A 19,504-nucleotide genomic window follows, 5' to 3' on the forward strand; every position below is an offset into this window, starting at 1 on the left:
GAAATGCTATTTCGCCTAATCAGCATTTAGAAGTCAGTAATATTTTTGAACAGGTGGTGGGAAATAAATCATCAATACTTAAAAATAATGACGTGGAATTTTGTATTAGGAGTGAGGGATGATTATAATTACTGCTCAATTGCAAATCCTACTGTAGAGATTCGGGCGGGTTTCTGAAGCAGACGTTCTATTGACTGGGGATTTTGAACAGAAATAGTTAGTTCACTGGAAATGTTAACTGATGGCAAACCCACCTGCTACTACCTACCAAAGCCTGGAACATGGCTCATTCACATATATGGTTTATTTAGTGCATTAGCCAAGGAGTCCAAGGGTAACTGGAACCCTACGAGACAGTCAGTGTAATAAAATGTGAGGCTGGATGAACACAGCAGGCCAAGCAGCATCTCAGGAGCACAAAAGCTGACGTTTCGGGCCTAGACCCTTCATCAGAGAGGGGGATGGGGGGAGGGAACTGGAATAAATAGGGAGAGAGGGGGAGGCAGACCGAAGATGGAGAGTAAAGAAGATAGGTGGAGAGAGTGTAGGTGGGGAGGTAGGGAGGGGATAGGTCCGTCCAGGGGAGACGAACAGGTCAAGGAGGTGGGATGAGGTTAGTAGGTAGCTGGGGGTGCGGCTTGGGGTGGGAGGAAGGGATGGGTGAGAGGAAGAACCGGTTAGGGAGGCAGAGACAGGTTGGACTGGTTTTGGGATGCAGTGGGTGGGGGGGAAGAGCTGGGCTGGTTGTGTGGTGCAGTGGGGGGAGGGGATGAACTGGGCTGGTTTAGGGATGCAGTAGGGGAAGGGGAGATTTTGAAACTGGTGAAGTCCACATTGATACCATTAGGCTGCAGGGTTCCCAGGCGGAATATGAGTTGCTGTTCCTGCAACCTTCGGGTGGCATCATTGTGGCAGTGCAGGAGGCCCATGATGGACATGTCATCAAGAGAATGGGAGGGGGAGTGGAAATGGTTTGCGACTGGGAGGTGCAGTTGTTTGTTGCGAACTGAGCGGAGGTGTTCTGCAAAGCGGTCCCCAAGCCTCCGCTTGATTTCCCCAATGTAGAGGAAGCCGCACCGGGTACAGTGGATGCAGTATACCACATTGGCAGATGTGCAGGTGAACCTCTGCTTAATGTGGAATGTCATCCAGTCCAACCTGTCTCTGCCTCCCTAACCGGTTCTTCCTCTCACCCATCCCTTCCTCCCACCCCAAGCCGCACCCCCAGCTACCTACTAACCTCATCCCACCTCCTTGACCTGTCCGTCTCCCCTGGACTGACCTATCCCCTCCCTACCTCCCCACCTACACTCTCTCCACCTATCTTCTTTACTCTCCATCTTCGGTCCGCCTCCCCCTCTCTCCCTATTTATTCCAGTTCCCTCCCCCCATCCCCCTCTCTGATGAAGGGTCTAGGCCCGAAACGTCAGCTTTTGTGCTCCTGAGATGCTGCTTGGCCTGCTGTGTTCATCCAGCCTCACATTTTATTATCTTGGAATCTCCAGCATCTGCAGTTCCCATTATCTCTGAGACAGTCAATGTGATGTTTCAAACTCTCAATTTGCACCTTCCACAAGAGAACTAAAGCACCATAACAACTGTTACTCCCTGCACAGCACAGAGAATTATTCCAAGATAGATTTTAAGGTTTCTGGCAGGTTGAAAGCGGCAGAACAGAAATGATGTAATCTGCTCCCTTTGAATAGTGCTAAGGAATCTTTTACATCCACTGAATGGTCACAAATCAACATTTCATCCAAAATATGTTACTTCTAAGAATACAGCAATCTTTCTATTCTGTGCTGTAGTATCATCTTAGATTATGTCTGGTCCTATGGTGAGTCTTGAACCCACAACTTCTGCCTTGAGGTGATAGCAATACCAAGCTGACATTTAAGTGGAAGCCAGATTTTTGCTTTACAGAAGCATTGATCTTTCAATGACAAGATCATGTACCATAGAGCTTAGAGACTGAATGTCTACTCTATATTCCCGCTGTATGAAATTTTGTATTTGTGTTCAAAGTTTTAGGAAAGATCTGTAGCTCGGGTTATGTGTGAGGTTGTTGACTTGCTCGTTGAGCTGGCCTGTTCTCATTCAGACGTTTCATCACCACGTTAGGTGACATCATCAGCGGACCCTCTGATGAAGCAGTGTTATTCCATTCCACTTGGAATTTATATTGTTTTGTCCATTATGGTGAGTACTGTCATTTCCGGTTTTGATCTGTATGGGTTTGTATATGGGGCCCGATTCTATCTGCTTGTTGATTGCATTGTCTGAGTGTACCAATACTAAGATGTTCAAACTCTCCTTAATATCAGTACTTGCCGACAATGAAGGCCATCAGCTTAAACTGGCCAAAGTAACCACAGTAGCCCAGGCCAAACATAAACGCTCAAGGGAATTCCTAGAGGTATGGTCCTCCATCTGTAATACAATCAACAAACACGTAGAATTAGACCCCATGCAGATCAAAACTGGAAATGACATTACTCACCATAATGTACCAGACAGTATAAATTTCAAGCAGAGTAGAATAACATCGCTTCATCATAATGTCACCAAGCATGGTGACTAAAAGTTTGAATGAGAACAACCCAGCTTGGCGATCAAGTCAACAACCTTCGCATTAGTATATCTACAGCTTGGTGCAAAATTGTATCACTGGGCTTCCATTGAACGTTTTTTTTTCTCTTGTTTAATTTGGAGAATTCTCCACTTGCACAAACTCATGATCATTCATTATTGGTAGCACTTGGGACATCTGCACTGTTGCTGTATTATCGCCGGATTACAAATGAGTAGCCTGAAATAAAACCAGATAGGCCATCTGGCATGACCACATGCTGACTATTGCACAATGTTGTCACTCAGTTGATAAATCGGTACTCCTCCATATTGAACAACATTTGGAGGAAGCACTGAAGGTAGTAAAAGCAGAAAATGTTCTCTGGTGGGTTATTTCAATGCCCACCATCAAGAGTAGCTTAGCAAGTCACTACTGATTGAGCTGGTTGGGTCCTAAGGACATCGCTGCTAGACTGGCTGTACAGCAGGTATTGAGGGAACCAATGAGAGAAAGACATACCTGACCTCATCCTCACCAAACTGCTCACTGCAGACACACCTGTTCATGAATAGTATTGGTAAGAGATGACTAATACACAGTTCTAGTGGAGATGAAGTCCCACCTTCACATTGAGAAAACTCTCCATTGTATTGACTGGTGCTATCGCAGTGCTAAATGGGACAGATCTCAACCAGGTCTAGCAACTCAAAGATGGGCGTCATTGAGGTGTTGTGAGCAAACAACAGCTGCAGAATTATACATCAACACAATCTGCAATCTCGCGGCCTTGCATATTCCTTACTTAGCCATTATAATAAAGCCAGGGGATCATCTCGAATTCAATGGAGACTGCAGGAGGGCATGCCAGAAACAGCACAGCAAATACCTAAAAATGAGGTATCTACTTGGTGAAGTTGCCAGACAGGACCACCTGCATACCAGACAGCATAAGCTAAAAGTGATAGACTTAAGCGATCCCACAACCAACAAATCAGATCGAAGTTCTCCAGGTTGATCACATTTCAGTCGTGAATGCTTCAAAAAACCAAAAAAAAGCACAGCAGGGGAACTGGCTCTTCACCCCACCAAAACTGCCCTGACACACCATGACTTTTCAAACTAAAAACCTTTTACCTCGATGTGGTCTGTATTCCTACCTGTTCATATATCTGTCAAGATGCTTTTTAAGCATTGCTATTGTGTCTGCCTACACCACTTCCTGTGGCAGCACATTCCAGGCACTTACTGCTCTCTGTGTTAAAAAAAAAGATTTCTTCTCCTGCCTCCTTTAAACCTACCCCCTTTTACCTTAAAACCTGTGTGCCCTAATAATTGACATTTCTACCCTGAAGAAAGGACTCTGACTATCCCTTCTATTTATGTCTTTCATAATTTTGCAAACTTCTATCAGGTTGTAACCCCATCCTTCATTCAAATGAAAACAAACCAAGTTTGTCCAATCTCTCCTTATTGCTAATACCTTCCAAACCAGGCAACATCCTAGTAAACCTTTTCTGTGCCCTCTCCAAAGCCTCCACATACTTCTGGTAGTGTGGTGATCAGGGCTATATACTGTATACTCAGTAACATTCTTTTCAGCTGCAACATGACTTGCAAATTTTTCTACGCAATGCCCTGACCAATGAAGGAGCGTATGCTATATGCCTTCTTGACCACCTTGTCTATTTGTGTTGCTAGTTTCAGGGAACTGTGGGCCCGTATAGTTCAATCCTTCTGGAGATTGATGCTGCCATTTACAGGACACTTCCCTCCTGAAGCACCTGCTCAGCATTAACCTGCTCACTGATTCCCAAGACTCACTGATGCCCTATTTGGGTTCTGCCAGGGCTATGCAACTCCTGACCGCATTACTATCTTGATTCAAACATGGACAAAAGAACTGAATTCCAGAAGTGAGATAAGAATAACAGCCCTTGATGTCAAGGATGCATTCAACTGAGTGTGGCATCAAGGAGCCCCAGCAAAACTGGAATCACTGACTATCAGGAGGCAAACTCTCTGCTAGTTGGAGTCATACTTGGCACTTCAGAAGATGGTTGTCATTGTTGGAGGTCAATCATCTCAACTCCAGGAAATCTCTGCAGGTGTTCCTCAGGGTAGTGTCCTAGGTCCAAACATCTTCAGCTGCTTCATCCAAGACCTTCTCTCCATCAGAAGGTCAGAAATGGGGATGTTCATCAATGATTGCATGATGTACAGCACCAATCACATGTTCTCAGATACTGAAGCAATCCATGCTCAAATGAAACAAGATCTGAACAATATTCAAGCTTGGGCTAACATGAGGCAAGTAAAGTTGTACCATACAAATGCCAGCCAAAGGCCATCTTCAATAAGAGACAATCTAATTACCACCCCTTGATACTCAGTGGTGTCACCATCACTGAATCCCCCACTATCAACATCCTGAGGGTTACCTTTGACCAGAAGCTGGATTCACCACATAGACATTGGCTACAAGAGCATTTCAGATGCTAGAAATACTGTGACATGTAATTGGCCACCTGACTTCCCAAAGACTATCCACTATCTATAAGGTCCAAGTTAAGACTGTGATGGAATACTCTACACGTTCCTGGTTCAGTACAGTTCCAACAACACCCAAATGCTTGACGTAATCCAAGACGAGGCAGGATGCATGATATGCACCACATCCACAAGCATCCCCTCCTTCTACTGTTGACCTTCAATACTGCAGTATGTACTGTTTCTAACACATACTGCAGAAATTCACCAAAAATCCTGAGACAGCACCTTCCAAACCCACAGTTACTTCCATATAGGAGAATAAGGGTAGCAGATACAAGGGAAAACCACCAATGACAAGTTCCCCTCAAAGTCACTCACAATCCTGACTTGGAAACATATCATTATTCCTTCACTTTTAATGGGTCAAAATCTGGCAATTCCCTCCCTCTGGTCATCATGGGTCCACCTACAGCATTCATCCTGCAGCAGGTCAAGAAGGCAGCTCATCACCACATTCTCAAGAGCAACTAGGGATGGGCAGTAAATGCTGCCCAGCCAGCATGACCAATGTCTGAAGAGTCAGTTTAAAAAAAAACTGAGTATCTATTCCTAGGTATGTCCACCCACCAGTTTATTACTAATCACTGCACAAGGCAGAGACAACATTACAGTTCTGATCCTTGAACACAATGTGCAGATTCTATAGATAGTGTCTTAGGCTGTTAACTGGAGGCTACCTCCATATTAAATTAACTTCAGCAGGTCAAATTTAAATTGTGAAGTCAAGGGGAAAATGATTGGAACAGATAATGACTTTGCTTGATGTGATCTGAAATAGATATCGTGAATTTAAAGCCAACAAGAAAAAGCAGAAAATCAACTGTTTGAAATTAAGAGATTTATGGTTCAATTAATGAAAAGAAAATGCATAGGTCTTCAGATAAAAGTAAAATAGTTTCTGCCGGACAACAGCAGGGTAGAAGTGACTTACAATGAAGATAACCTTGTTCAAAAGGAAACCATGAACTCTGTAGGCATTCAATTTCTCAGCTTGTGAAAGCTCCATTTCTTTGCTGTGTGACCCAGCTGACCTATAAGACAGACAATAGATCTGTATCTGGTCTTGCTTTTGTTCTTTATAATTAAAACATATTGATTTTTCCCACAGATATTTGTAAATTGTACTGCTGAGCAAGCTATTGCTATCCCAGAATTCGAAAATCCATTTCAGGCAGCAACACCAAACAGTTTTGAAAGCTCCTTGAAGCAGTAACTATTGAATGTGGAAATGAATTTCTTTCTGAAAAGGAAGGAAATTATGGACCATCTTTCACATTTACCTTAAAAATCAGGATGATAGCCACTTTCGTTATTCAAGATGATGACTGAAATAACTTTTCCATTCTCCAACTGAATCTTGTTCAGTTTTTATGCAGTTCTTTTTGTTTTTATCGCTACAGAGTTTGTGATCTGGAAAAGTGTGTTACCATTCCATTTAAGCACAAAATAGGCGTCCAAGTATCCGATTCAGCAAATGACACATGTTTAATACACGGGTAGCCATCATACTGGATTGAGCTGTTCCTCAGGTCTCAGAAGCTTATCGAACAATATTTAAACAAAGTCCTTCATATGTTGAAAGGTTCCATTTGGAGCTAGATCATTAAAGAAAACAGCAACAGTAGCAGGACAGGATGGAGATGGAGGACAAGAGCATTGCATAGGAAACCACATCCACAGCAAATCATCAGGGTGTACCTTCCACCTTAAGTCCACTGAGAAGTATTGTCTCAGGTGGCTTTGCTTCACAAAAGTAGCTGTCCCCAAGCTGTGGAACCTATCACAGGCACAACCCAACCCTTAAACTAGAGTTCTGGATGTGAGTTTGCTCGCTGAGCTGGAAGGTTAGTTTTCAGACGTTTCGTCACCATTCTAGGTAACATCATCAGTGAGCCTCCGACGAAGCGCTGGTGTTATGTCCAGCTTTCTATTTATCTGTTTAGGTTTAGAACCTAAACAGATAAATAGAAAGCGGGACATAACACCAGCGCTTCATCAGAGGCTCACTGATGATGTTACCTAGAATGGTGACGAAACGTCTGAAAACTAACCTTCCAGCTCAGCGAGCAAACTCACATCCAGAACCTTAACCTGAGCTATAAATCTTCTCAAAACTCGCTTAAACTAGAGTATGGAAAAAGAATGCGATTGCCAACGTCAACTTGTCCTTTAACTTTCATGCAATGTGTCCCTTTCAGGCTTCAGCAAGTTTTGTTGGAGTCATCATCTAGGCTGTTCACCTGTTGGAAGGGAGTGTCACCAAGGTTCTCATTGCAAAGAGCAGCAATCTCTCATTTATGGACAGGGAAAAGCATACAATACGTTATGTTTCACTGCCATTGCTGGTTCATCAATGACTATGGTTACCTTAGACTGCTATCTTATTGCCACATTTGTTTCCCTCACCAACCTGCCAGGTTTCTCAACAGAAAATGTTCCATTCCTCCAGGCTTGCTAGTGACCATTTCTGATGCATCATGCAGAAATGTGCCTAGTGTCCTGGCAGCTGTCCCAGTGCATTATTTCTGGTACAGTCCATCTCAGGCCAAGCTGCTGATGGATGATGTGGTAGATTTCAGTTTGTGATGGGGCTAGCTCACACTAACAACTGCACTTCGACTAAACATCTAGTGTTAAGCTGAAGCAAGGCTTCAGCAGACTGAATCTTTCAGGACCAGCTTTTCTCAAGAGTCTAGAATGTGCATCCAGATTTTTGGTCATTTAATGCATGCTTTGTCATCATGATGGACTATCATCCCAGACAATAAGAATTATAACAGGAGGAAGGATAGAATAAACAGGGGAAAAAAAAATCAGAAATCGCATTGATTACATGTTACTAGATCCCCGCACTGTCAGGAAACAATGCATTTAAAAAAGCACTTCTTGTGAATCAATCCTCTAATTCCCGACACCCGAACAATCTTGCAATTCTTATCACAACCATGTTCATGACCAGCATCTGATTACCTTCTTTGGGTCCAGTGATATAGATTTTCCTTCACTTTATTATCACTAAAACAATCAAATCAAAATGCAGAACAAAAACATATTCATCAAACAACAAAAAGGGCAGGCATTTTTCCAAGTATTTCCTTTTTTTATTGTTATGCATTTTAAAGTTAAGAGCATGCAAACATACCAAGATGTGCATAATGCTTTCAGGTTGGGTTATTCTGACTGTGGAGGTGAGGTAGAAACTGAGGGGCAGGGGACAGAAAAATATGGGCTGTTTTGTTAGGATAACTCTCTGATGCAACTGATGGATTCCTATCAATGGAGAAATTTTCTTGGAATGGGCACAAAACCACACACACATCACAGTGTGTAGCTAGTTAAGCTCACTAAGACTCTACATGGATGTGACTGGAACAATCTTCAAACTCACCCTAAACTCAAGAATCTGTAAGCCAGCTCCTCTGTGGACTAACAATGGGGCAGCCGCACTAAATTAATGTCCCCATTGCACAAACAGTTCCTCCAGAGGGAACTTTCCTCTGATTTAAGGGGCCTTATTAGCTTTGATCTTCATTAGTTTGTAACTTCATGAATAGCTCTAAGTATGCCATCATGTCGAGGCGTGACAGAAATCCTGCATTTGTATCAGCAAGGGCCACTTATCTGGTTAGGTATGCCAAGGCTCTAGAGCTACTAGCCCCCAATTCAGTCAGAAACTCAAGAGCCTGCCCACAGTCCTGAATAGTTGGTGAACACAGACATGATCACTTAAGAGGTCAATTCTAGGTAGATTCTGCCAGCAGATACGTAGTGGACAGATGTTAGGAGCCCTCTTTGTTCCCAACTCCAGTGTTCCAAACTCCTGCCAATGATTTCAAGGCCCTTCTTGCTTTCTCTGGGATTCTTTTTATCAGACTTATGCTAACTCCCTCAGAACAGCTGGCAAAAAAAAACTACAAGGAAATTCCACCCTAAAACATGGCTATGTTCCTTTTATTAATACACTCTCAAAAATGCTGATGCATGCGTATGGGAAAAAAACGTTAACTTATTGTAGCAAAGAACAAAGAAAATTACAGCACAGGAACAGACACTTCGGCACTCCAAGCCTGTGCCGGTCCAGATCCTCAATCTAAACCTGTCACCTATTTTCCAAGGACCTGTATCGCTCTGCTCCCTGCCCATTCATGTATCTGTCTAGATACATCTTAAATGATGCTATTGTGCCTGCCTCAACCACCTCCGCTGGCAACGCGTTCCAGGCACCCAGCACCCTCTGTGTAAAGAACTTTCCATGCATGTCTCCCTTAAACTATTCCTCTCTCATCTTGAAATCGTGACCCCTAGTAATTGAGTCCCCCACTCTGGGAAGAAAGCTTCTTGCTATCCACCCTGTCTGTACTTCACATGATTTTGTGGACCTCAATCAAGTGCCCCCTCAACCTCAGTCTTTCTAATGTAAATAATCCTAAACTACTCAACCTCTCTTCATAGCTAGCACTCTCCATACCAGGCATCATTCTGGTGAACCCCCTCTGCACCTTCTCTAAAGCATCCACATCCTTTTGTTAATGTGGCGACCAGAACTGTATGCAGTATTCCAAATGTGGTCGAACCAAAGTCCTATACAACTGTAACATGACCTGCCAACTCTTGCACTTAATACCCCATCTGATGAAGGAAAGTATGCCGTATGCCTTCTTGACCACTCTGTCCACCTGTGTTGTCGCCTTCAGGGTACAATGGATCTGAACACACAAATCTCTCTGTGCATCAATTTTCCCCAGGGCTTTTCCATTTACCACATAGTTCGCTCTTGAATTGGATCTTCCAAAATACATCACCTCACATTTGCCTGGATTGAATTCCATCTGCCATTTCTCCGCCCAACTCTCCAATCTATCTGTATTCTGCTGCATTCTCTGACAGTCCTCTTCACTATCTGCTACTCCACCAATCTTAGTGTCATCTGCAAACTTGCTAATCAGACCATATGTACCTTCCTCCAGTGATAATGGGAACTGCAGATGCTGGAGAATCCAAGATAATAAAATGTGAGGCTGGATGAACACAGCAGGCCCAGCACCTGAGATGCTGCTGGGCCTGCTGTGTTCATCCAGCCTCACATTTTATTATCTTGTACCTTCCTCCAGATCATTTATGTATATCACAAACAACGGTGGTCCCAACATGGATCGCTGTGGAACACCACTCGTCACAGTTTTTGAATTTTGAGAAACTCCCTTCCACTACAACGCTCTGTCTCCTGTTGCCCAGCCAATTCTCTATCCATCTAGCTAGTACACCCTAGACCCCATGTGGCTTTGCTTTCTCCATCAGCCTACCAAGGGGAACCTTATCAAATGCCTGACTGAAGTCCACGTCTATGACATCTACACCCCCTCCCTCATCCATCAACTTGGTCACTTCCTCAAAGAATTCTATCAAGTTGTTAGGACATGACCTTCCCTGCACAAAACCGTGCTGCCTATCATTAATAAGCCCATTTTCTTCCGAATGTAAATAGATCCTATCCCTCATTATCTTCTCCAGCAGCTCTCCACCACTGACATCAGGCTCACCGGTCTATAATTACCTGGATTATCCTTGCTCCCTCTTCTAAACAAGGGGACAACATTAACAATTCTCCAGTCCTTCAGGACCTCACCCGTACTCAAGGATGCTGCAAAGATATCTGTTAAGGCCCCAGCTATTTTCTCTCTTGCTTCCTTCAGTAACCTGGGATAGATCCCATGTGGACCTGGGGACTTGTCCACTCTAATGTCTTTTAGAATACCCAACTCTTTCCCCCTTCTTATGCTGACTTGCTCCTTATGTATGAATAAAAGTCTTTGGGATTTTCCTTAACCCTGTTTGCTAAAGATATTTTGTGACCCCTTTCAGCCCTCTTAATTCCTCATTTCAGATTGGTCCTACTTTGCCGATATTCTTCCAAAGCTTTGTCTGTTTTCAGTCACCTAGACATTATGTGTGCTTCCTTTTCCCTCTTAGCTAGTCGCACAATTTCACCTGTCATCCACGGTTCCTTAATCTTGCCCTTTCTAGCCCTCATTTTCACAGGGACATGTCTGTCCTGCACTCTTATTCTTTACAGTTGTTTTTCTGCTTCGACCCTCTTCACTTGTGCATCGTTTTCTTTTTTAGAATGCTGTCCTGTCCATTGCAACCTGAAGATACTGACTAAACACAAGGCAAAAGAACTGAGAAAAAAAATGCTGCGAATCAGAAACAAAAATGAAAAGGGCTGGGAAAGCTCAGCAGGTCTGGCAGCATCTGTGGAGAGAAATCAGAGTTAACATTTCGGGTCGAGTGACCCTTCCTTGAAACTGAAGATCCTGATATAGTGCTGGGCTGCAACTTCGTAGCTGCTGACCACTCACTTCAGCAATCTTTCTTTTTGATGATGTACGGCATGAATAGTAGGGGGAAGGGCAAGGGCAGCCTCTACATGGTCCGACCCACATCTACCCTTTCACACAGGTGCACTTTCAAGCATGAAAACAGTGAAAGAATTGTCCTTTTCCTTGCTCAGTAACAGTGTTTTGAGATTTATTGTAATGCTGTTCTTGCTCCTTTGTTGGAAATCAATACAAGATTCATAATTTGGATTCTTTGTACTCTTGCTCCATCCTGGGATAGTTAGCAAATAATTTATGACAGGAGCTATCTTTTTAACCTGAACGGCTTTATGTCTGCTACTTCCCTCCTGTTTCTTTTGCCCTCCATGTGTTCTGCTGTTTTACAGCCCTGCAAGATATTTGTTAAAGTTCTCATTGATCTGGTTTAATGAATGAATTTTCACTGGGAATTATATATTTCTAAGGCCAATGGAGCTCTCAAACTTTGGGGAACCAGAAAATATATTTGCCCATTTCTGTCTAGTTAACTTTCAAATCCCAACATTAATTTTGTAAATCTCTCAAGTTTTATATGTACCGAGTAATATGGGTTAATCTTGAAGGGTGGCAATATGATTTACAGAGATAATGCAAAGATAGCTGGACATATCAGATGTCAGCAAAGTTACAAGATGGCCAACGATTAGGCTTTAGAATAAGAGATGATTTGTGAAGAGATACATTAATTAAGAATACCAGGTGATCAATCACACCCAAGGTAAAACAGGGAATTGTTTTTTATTGGAAATATACACTTGCCTGTTCATAGCTTTTGCATTTATGCTAGCAATATGTGTTCCATTCAGGAAATCAATAGACTTTCTATGAATTTAATTATATCCAAATATTCAAAATTCTCTATATCTATAACACAATTATAAGAATGTCAATTGTTTTTTGTAATTTATTATTTAACAGGATGTAGGCAGTGCTGAGTAGGCCAGCATTTATTTCCCATCTCAAATAGATCTTGAGGAGGTGCAGAGCAGCCATGTTTTACTCTTGCATTCCATGTGGTGTATCTACACCAACAATGCTGTTAAGAAGTGTGCTCTAGGATTTTGACCCAGAGACAGTGAAGGGGAGGGTTACGGTGTCAAGTTAGGATTGAGTGTGCCTAGAAGAATGACTTGCAGCCTTATTTAAAACTTTAACGCCGTCCAGTAGAATAGCTCTATATTCCACAAATAACTGCTGGCAAGTGACTTTAATTAACAATTTAGTGAGAGACAGCATCAATATTTAAAATGTTTGATACTTCAGTCTGCTGCAAAACATTGGAACATAATTATATAATTAGAGCAGTTCAGTAGATTATTCCTGTCTGAATGCAGATAATGTAAAGGTCCATACTCTGTTTAACTTGGCATTGACTCAGATTTTCATCTACTTTCTATTAATGTGAATGTAATGTAAGGGTAAGATGTGAATTTGCTGGTGTGAAACAGGCCCCTCTGTGAATAGACACATCCCCTTTATGATTTACGATCCACATTTGAACTCTGGTAATGGTGAAAACTTAAGAAATGTATTCCTTCTCTCACTTTCAATGATATTAACTAGCAATGTAATCACTAAATATGACCAGCCATTATAGTAACATTATTTTGGTTTATCACCAATGGGAAGTGAGTGCTGTCTTTTATGGATAGTAATGCGCTCACACTCTGTCGGCCTGATGTTCAGATGGGCCTGTAGTATCACCCTGCATACTATGTGTAATGTAGCACATTGTTATTACTATTCTCAGTGTTTGTATTATTGTTATTATTAGGGGGTATGTGTATCTCTGAAAGTTCATTTCGTTGTCCTGGTTCCACAGAACATCGCAACGTCCACCTGAATGTGGAATCAAACGTGAACCCTCCTTTAAGGGGTATGTATGATGTCATTCCTGTGCACGTACTTATCATTGGTATCATTTCTAGCAGTATCAGGTAATAGTGATTAAACCAGGGGATCAGAAATCTCAGTCATTTGTAACATTGCGGGTCTTTTTGCATATACTCAAGATTCTTTACAGATTGGTGCTTAATTAGAACCAAGTTGGAATAGTGAAGATTTGTGACAAAGGCAGAACTAACTATATACATTGATTAATCTGGTCATAATTAAATATCAATATTGATAAAATTCAAGTGTTTTATGCATTAAACAGATATCCAAAGTTAAAACACTTCACTACACAGCAAAATAATATGCAATTATTTCAGAATACAAGCATCAATTTAAAGGAAATGCCCATTTAAATGTTTGATTTCTTTTACAGTTGCAATGATTTTGAGCTTCTGGTACTGATTTGCGCTGCAAAACACATCCATTTCCCTTACAAAATAGTTTAACTATTTTACTCGTCGACTTGTTTGCACTATGTAGTTTGGAAGGTGCTAAGAAATATTTTAAAGTGAATTAAAGAGACATTACCCTTTAGTCTAGCGAGGTTGTTCAGCACAAATGTCAAAAAAGAACAGTCCGGTATTTGGTATCTTAGTAAACATCTTTAGCTCATCTGTGTCCTTCCCATTAAAAAAAACTGTTTGGAGGTTGCAGCCATGCAATTTTGTTTTTAAGAAAGGCAGTTTCTGTGCTGAATTCTGGAAAAGAACCCGTATTAATTCAGCACAAAATTGAGCACTTGAATTAGAATTGCAATTGAAATGTAAATTTCTATAATCTATTAAATTAATTAGAATAGTGAAGTGGAATACTATGATTGAACTATCCTGTTTGTCAAACGGTGACATGATATTTTGCATGTATTTCATTGGGGATAGAAAGAACTGTTGGAACTTAACTTGAAAATTCTATCTCTTTCATCTAACAAGAAATACTGTCTCTTTATGACAAATAAGAATTTCTTTTTTTAAATTGGTACGAGGATTTTAGATGCATCAGATCTTTGACAAGTGTCCTGATAATCTGCCTGTCTTTTAAAAATGAAAGCCTGTACCTGTTTGGTTCTGATTGGATTCAGTGTTCCGTGAGAGATATTTGCAATCAAGTCAACTGAAGTAGTTCGAACGACGGTGAAATCACAAAATAAAAAAAAGTGAAAATGAGCTGCAGTCGAGCAGACTGACGCTTTGGCATGTATGTTGACTGCTGCGTTTTAACATCTTCTGGTTTGAACCAGAGTAGTGTGTCAGTGAACAGTGCCCCCGCTCTTCTCATTAAATGTCACTGTCAGTTTAACGGAGCCGCTCGTATGAAATGGAAATTTATTATGCTGGAGCTGTCACTCTGTATATCTTCCTGTATCCTACTGCATTTAGAAGGAGGTTTCTATGACATTTTGATTGTAGTTCGAATTGTTTTCTTCAGTTTGTTTTTACTTTGAACCGTATATTGTGTCCTTTCTAGCTGACAGCGCTGGAGGAAAACCTCTTGTGCTTGCTGTTTCCATGTTAACACGATAACAAAGAGGTTTACCGGCTTAAAGTGTCCCTAACCTCCTGGAGCAGTAAAGCCCTTCCACTTACTGCATTGCTGTATTTCATATTAGTCTATTGCCAGTGTTTCGATGTCCTAGTCTATGCTTCTTGTCATAAATTTACGAATTAATATGTCATTTACTATCGCAAAAATTTTAGTGAACAATGGCCATAAAGTTTCCTTTACTTGTATATATAATTATTAATATTCTCAATAGAGTTTGAATAAGTATATTACTTCAATAGCAGTGGCATAATATTTAATTTCAGGCTACCATTTGTAAATTGCAACTAGCAAGAAGCAAGATATTGTTATGAAAGAAATCAGAGTAAAGTAAACCCATATGACATTACATTCTGACAACATCACCTGTATTATCAACTGTGTGATCTTTGCCACAGAATGTTACAGACTCATGTTATGATAGGAAAGCTCGAGCTCATTTTAAGACCAGTATTTGGTGTCATGTGACTGGACATTGCCTTAATAAAGATCTTTGTTTTTCTTAGGGAACTATGAACTAAAATGTCGGACTGAGTCTTTCCAGAGATTGACTATTCATCGTGATTCCCAGAGGGTTTTATTTTTCATTGGGCCGAGCAAATTTTCTTGCACTATAATCTTGAATTAGCTTCATCAATTAGATACCACACCTGATAGCACCCTTCTCATCTAATGGCCACCCACTTCTCCTAATTCTTCCACTCACTGTAGATGGAAATACTCACCACTACTGGGATATCTCAGGATCCTTGGTGCCAGGGCTGCCTTTGAAACATCAACCCCTTCCTCCTACCACCAGCTGCAACCCACTCAAATGTTGGCAGTTGCCCTTCGCTATTAATCCAGTAGTACACCAGGCTAAATCAATATTTGCCATGGAACAGAGGTGGCATGGCTGACATTTCCTTGCAAATATAATTACTACACATTCCTATCCTAATCATTGTTTATGCATCAAGCTACACAACTTCTCTGAGGTTAGCCTCATTTCCTGTAGTCACTGCTACCGTTTCATTTCTACCCGCTGTAACCCAGCATCTTTGCATTGTCAATTTGGGACTATCACATAAGGGGAAGCTTTGAAACTGTTTAAAACATTTATCTTTATTCATCAACACCAGAAGTGAATGGAGAACAATCAGAAGTTCCACTTGCCTTTCAAAATAGAAATGAACTGCTTTCATGTCCAGCAATAATAATTTTACATTAACTGAGTGATTACCGCACCTAAATCTCATCTACTGGAGCCATGTATTACCCAAGTCCCGTCCAGCTTCTGGCGCCTGATGCTATGGTGCTCTATCATGCAGATGGTAATGTTTCTCCTGTTCAATGTCCTCATCCACCTTTTCACAAGGCTGCTCCCCCTCACCAAGCACTTTAGAATTTGTCGCATTCTGTCTTCACCTACTCCAGTTTTGCAGAGCACAGACACGAGGTTTATGTGACACAGACTGTGCACAGTACTTTGTGAGAAGTCTGCAGACTGTTTCAAGCCAGAAAACCTCACTTTCAACAGGCCTATCATCTGCTCCACTGGAGCCCTGGTCAAAGGATGGGCTACATTGAAGCTGCCCTCCACCTCAGTTCCTGAGGTATGATGATGCATCACCAGACTCAAAACATTCAGTCTTCTTTCACTTGCTGCCAGACCTGCTGAGTTTTTACAGCAATTTCTGATTTTGTTTCAGATTTCCAGCATCTGCTTTCTTCGTTTTATGCTACCAGCTTCCTGTGTGCCAGGTATGACTCCAACCAGTGGAAAGTTTTCCACCCTGATTCCTATTGACTCCAAATCTGCTTGGGCACCTTGATGCCATCATTGGTCAAATGTCGCCTTGATGTCAAAGGCAATCATTCTCACCTTCTCTCTGGAATTCAGATCTTTTGTCCATGTTTGAACTAAGGCTGTAATGAGGTCAAAAACTGAGTCGAATCCAAACTTGATGGAACACAAACTGAACGTCAGTGAGTAAGTTATTGTTAAGCAAATGCTGATTAATAACACTGTTGACGACACCTTCCATCACTTCACTGACGATTGAGAGTAGACTCGTAGGCTGTTAATTGCTGGGTTAGATATAACCTGCTTTCCTGAAGTAATCCCCCCAGTGTAGATTCAGCTCCAGCGTCAACTCCTGAATCTGCCTTTCCAATTGGGACAGGCCATACCCAGAGTGTCGGCTGGACAATTGTGAGTAAGGTATGATTCTGTGAGTGTGACTATGTCAGTTTGTTGCTTGATGAGACTGTAAGACAGCTTACCGAACCTTGGCACTAGCCCCAGGTATTAGGAACGAGAGCTCTGCCCGGTTGATAGGATTGTGTTTGCTTTGTTATTTCTGGTGCCTTAGTTGATGCTAGGTAGTCGGCTTGGTTTAATTTCTTTTCTAGTGGTTGATACAGCTGAATGGCTTTTTCAGCCATTTCAGAGGTAAGTTAAGAGTCAAGCACATTACTTGGAATCACATTTAGGCCAGACCCAGTAAGGATGTTTGATTTTCTTTCTTAAAGGACTTCAATGAAACACATTTATTTTCATTACAGCAATCGACAATGATTTCATGGTTTACATTAGACTTTTAATTCTACCATCTGCTCTGGTGGCATTTGATCCCATAACCGAACATTACTAGAGTCTCTATTATAATTCTAGTGACAATACCATCAGTCCATAGTATTTCCTTATTTGGTTGATGCCCATAACAGAGCATTTGCTGTTGGGTTGCTGGTTGGGGCTGTAGGTTTGATATTGACACAGCATGGTGTCCTATAGTAACATGTCCATCCCTTTGTTTGATGACAGCTAACAAGGTTGACAAACTGCTTGTCCTTGTGCCTGCACTAAACAGAAAGGCAATACAGAAACACAGTGTGCCTTTCAGGTCTGGCTAAGGAGGCAAAGTGCAGAAAGGCAAGGTAAGGCAGGGATGCCATAAGCATCCAGGAAGATTCAAAGTAAATGTGTAATAAGAAAGTCAGTGAACAGCCCTGAGATGCAGCCTACTCCAATACACAAGCTTGTTGCCCTACCCAATGTGCAAAGTTCCCGCGAAATAACATACCAGTGAGAGGTGCCAGAGTGCACCAAAATGTGACATTTTTGTAGAGAAGCATACTGCAAATGGATAGGAGATGTACCATTATGATGCTGTGAGGCTTGTACATGCAGAGTGCCAGTGCCTCTCGATGTGGGTGTATATCGTCACTACGCCTGGAATATGCGCTGATATGTTGATTCCAGATGTCTGAGATGAAGGTCCAGCAATGAACAGGAGTCATTGGGCACCCATTCAGCCTTTCATGTCAGGAATTTCTGACAACCAGTTTCTGTCTGGTACATGGGAGAATTGCGATCCTGCAAATTAATGAGGTGAGATTAGATAGTAACAATGATATGGATGATAATGATTGGTAATTCATTTTGATAAACCTCTTGCCACTCACTACTAAGAATCTTGTCTCGACATTCGAGGACTTGTTTTGATGTCTGATGTTTTAGTCTCAAAATTGAGAAGGGCACAGCCAGGCAATTCATCCAATTTTCCCCAAATATCTTCCGATAGGGTCCATGTAGTTCAACGTCACAATAACTTGAACAAACATGTGATAATTCCACCTTTTTGGCTAACATTTTCCAAACCTAGACTGTTCTTGATTGAGTGTTTTGAAGAAATAACAAAGAAGATTGATAAGGGCAGAGCAGTGGATGTGATCTATGTGGACTTCAGTAAGACATTCAACATGGTTCTTCATGGTAAACTGGTTAGCAAGTTCAGATTACATGAAATACAGGGAGAACTGGCCATTTGGACACAGAACTGACTCGAAGATAGAAGACAGATGGTGGTAGTGGTGCTTTAGAGACTGGAGGCCTATGATCAGTACTGGATCCATTGCTTTTCATCATTTATGTATATGTTTTGGATGTGAACAAAGGAGGCATGGTTACTAAGTTTTCAGATGACATCAAAATTAGAAGTTTATTAGACAGTGAAGAAGGTTACCTCAGAATAAAATAGGATCTTAATCAGTTGGTCCAATTGGCCAAGGAGTGGGAGGTGGATTTTAATTTAGATGAATGTGAAGTGTTGCATTTTGAAAAGGCGAATCAGTACAGGACTTATATGCTTAATGGTGAGGTTTAGGGGAGTTTTGCTGAGCAAAGAGACCTTGAAGTGCAGGTTCATAGTTTCTTGAAAGTGGAGTCCAGGTAAATAGGATAGCGGTGAAGGCATGTGGTGTGCTTGCCTTTACTGGACAGTGCATTGAGTGTAGGAGTCGGGAGGCCATGTTGAAACTGTACAGGATATTGGTGAGGCCACTTTTGGAATACTGTGTGCAGTTCTGGTCACCCTGCCATGGGAAGGATGGTGTGAAACTTGAAAGGGTTCAGAAAACATTTACAAGGATGTTGCCAGGGTTGGAGGATTTGAGCTATAGGGAAAGACGGAATAGACTGGGACTATTTTACCTGGAGCCTTAAAGGTTGAGGGGTGACCTAATAGAGGTTTATAAAATCATGAGGTTTATGGATAGGTCAATAGACAAGATCTCTTCCCTGGGGTGG

General features: G+C 41.7%; 1 protein-coding gene across 3 annotated transcripts in view; it reads left to right on the forward strand.

The window, feature by feature from the left end:
* pcdh11 (protocadherin 11) overlaps positions 1-19,504 on the forward strand; it is a 689,460-nt gene that overhangs the window by 587,962 nt on the left and 81,994 nt on the right. Inside the window, exon 4 of one of the 3 annotated variants that reach the window (XM_048544562.2) lies at positions 13,274-13,375. The exons of 1 other annotated variant lie outside the window; for it this stretch is intronic. In XM_048544562.2, coding sequence (XP_048400519.2) covers positions 13,274-13,375 — 102 coding nt within the window. The remainder of the gene's footprint in view (positions 1-13,273; positions 13,376-19,504) is intronic. One more of the 3 variants, XM_048544563.2, reaches the window with a different exon arrangement.

The sequence above is a fragment of the Stegostoma tigrinum genome, chromosome 15 (genome assembly GCF_030684315.1).
Source record: "Stegostoma tigrinum isolate sSteTig4 chromosome 15, sSteTig4.hap1, whole genome shotgun sequence".
Lineage (NCBI taxonomy): Eukaryota > Metazoa > Chordata > Chondrichthyes > Orectolobiformes > Stegostomatidae > Stegostoma > Stegostoma tigrinum.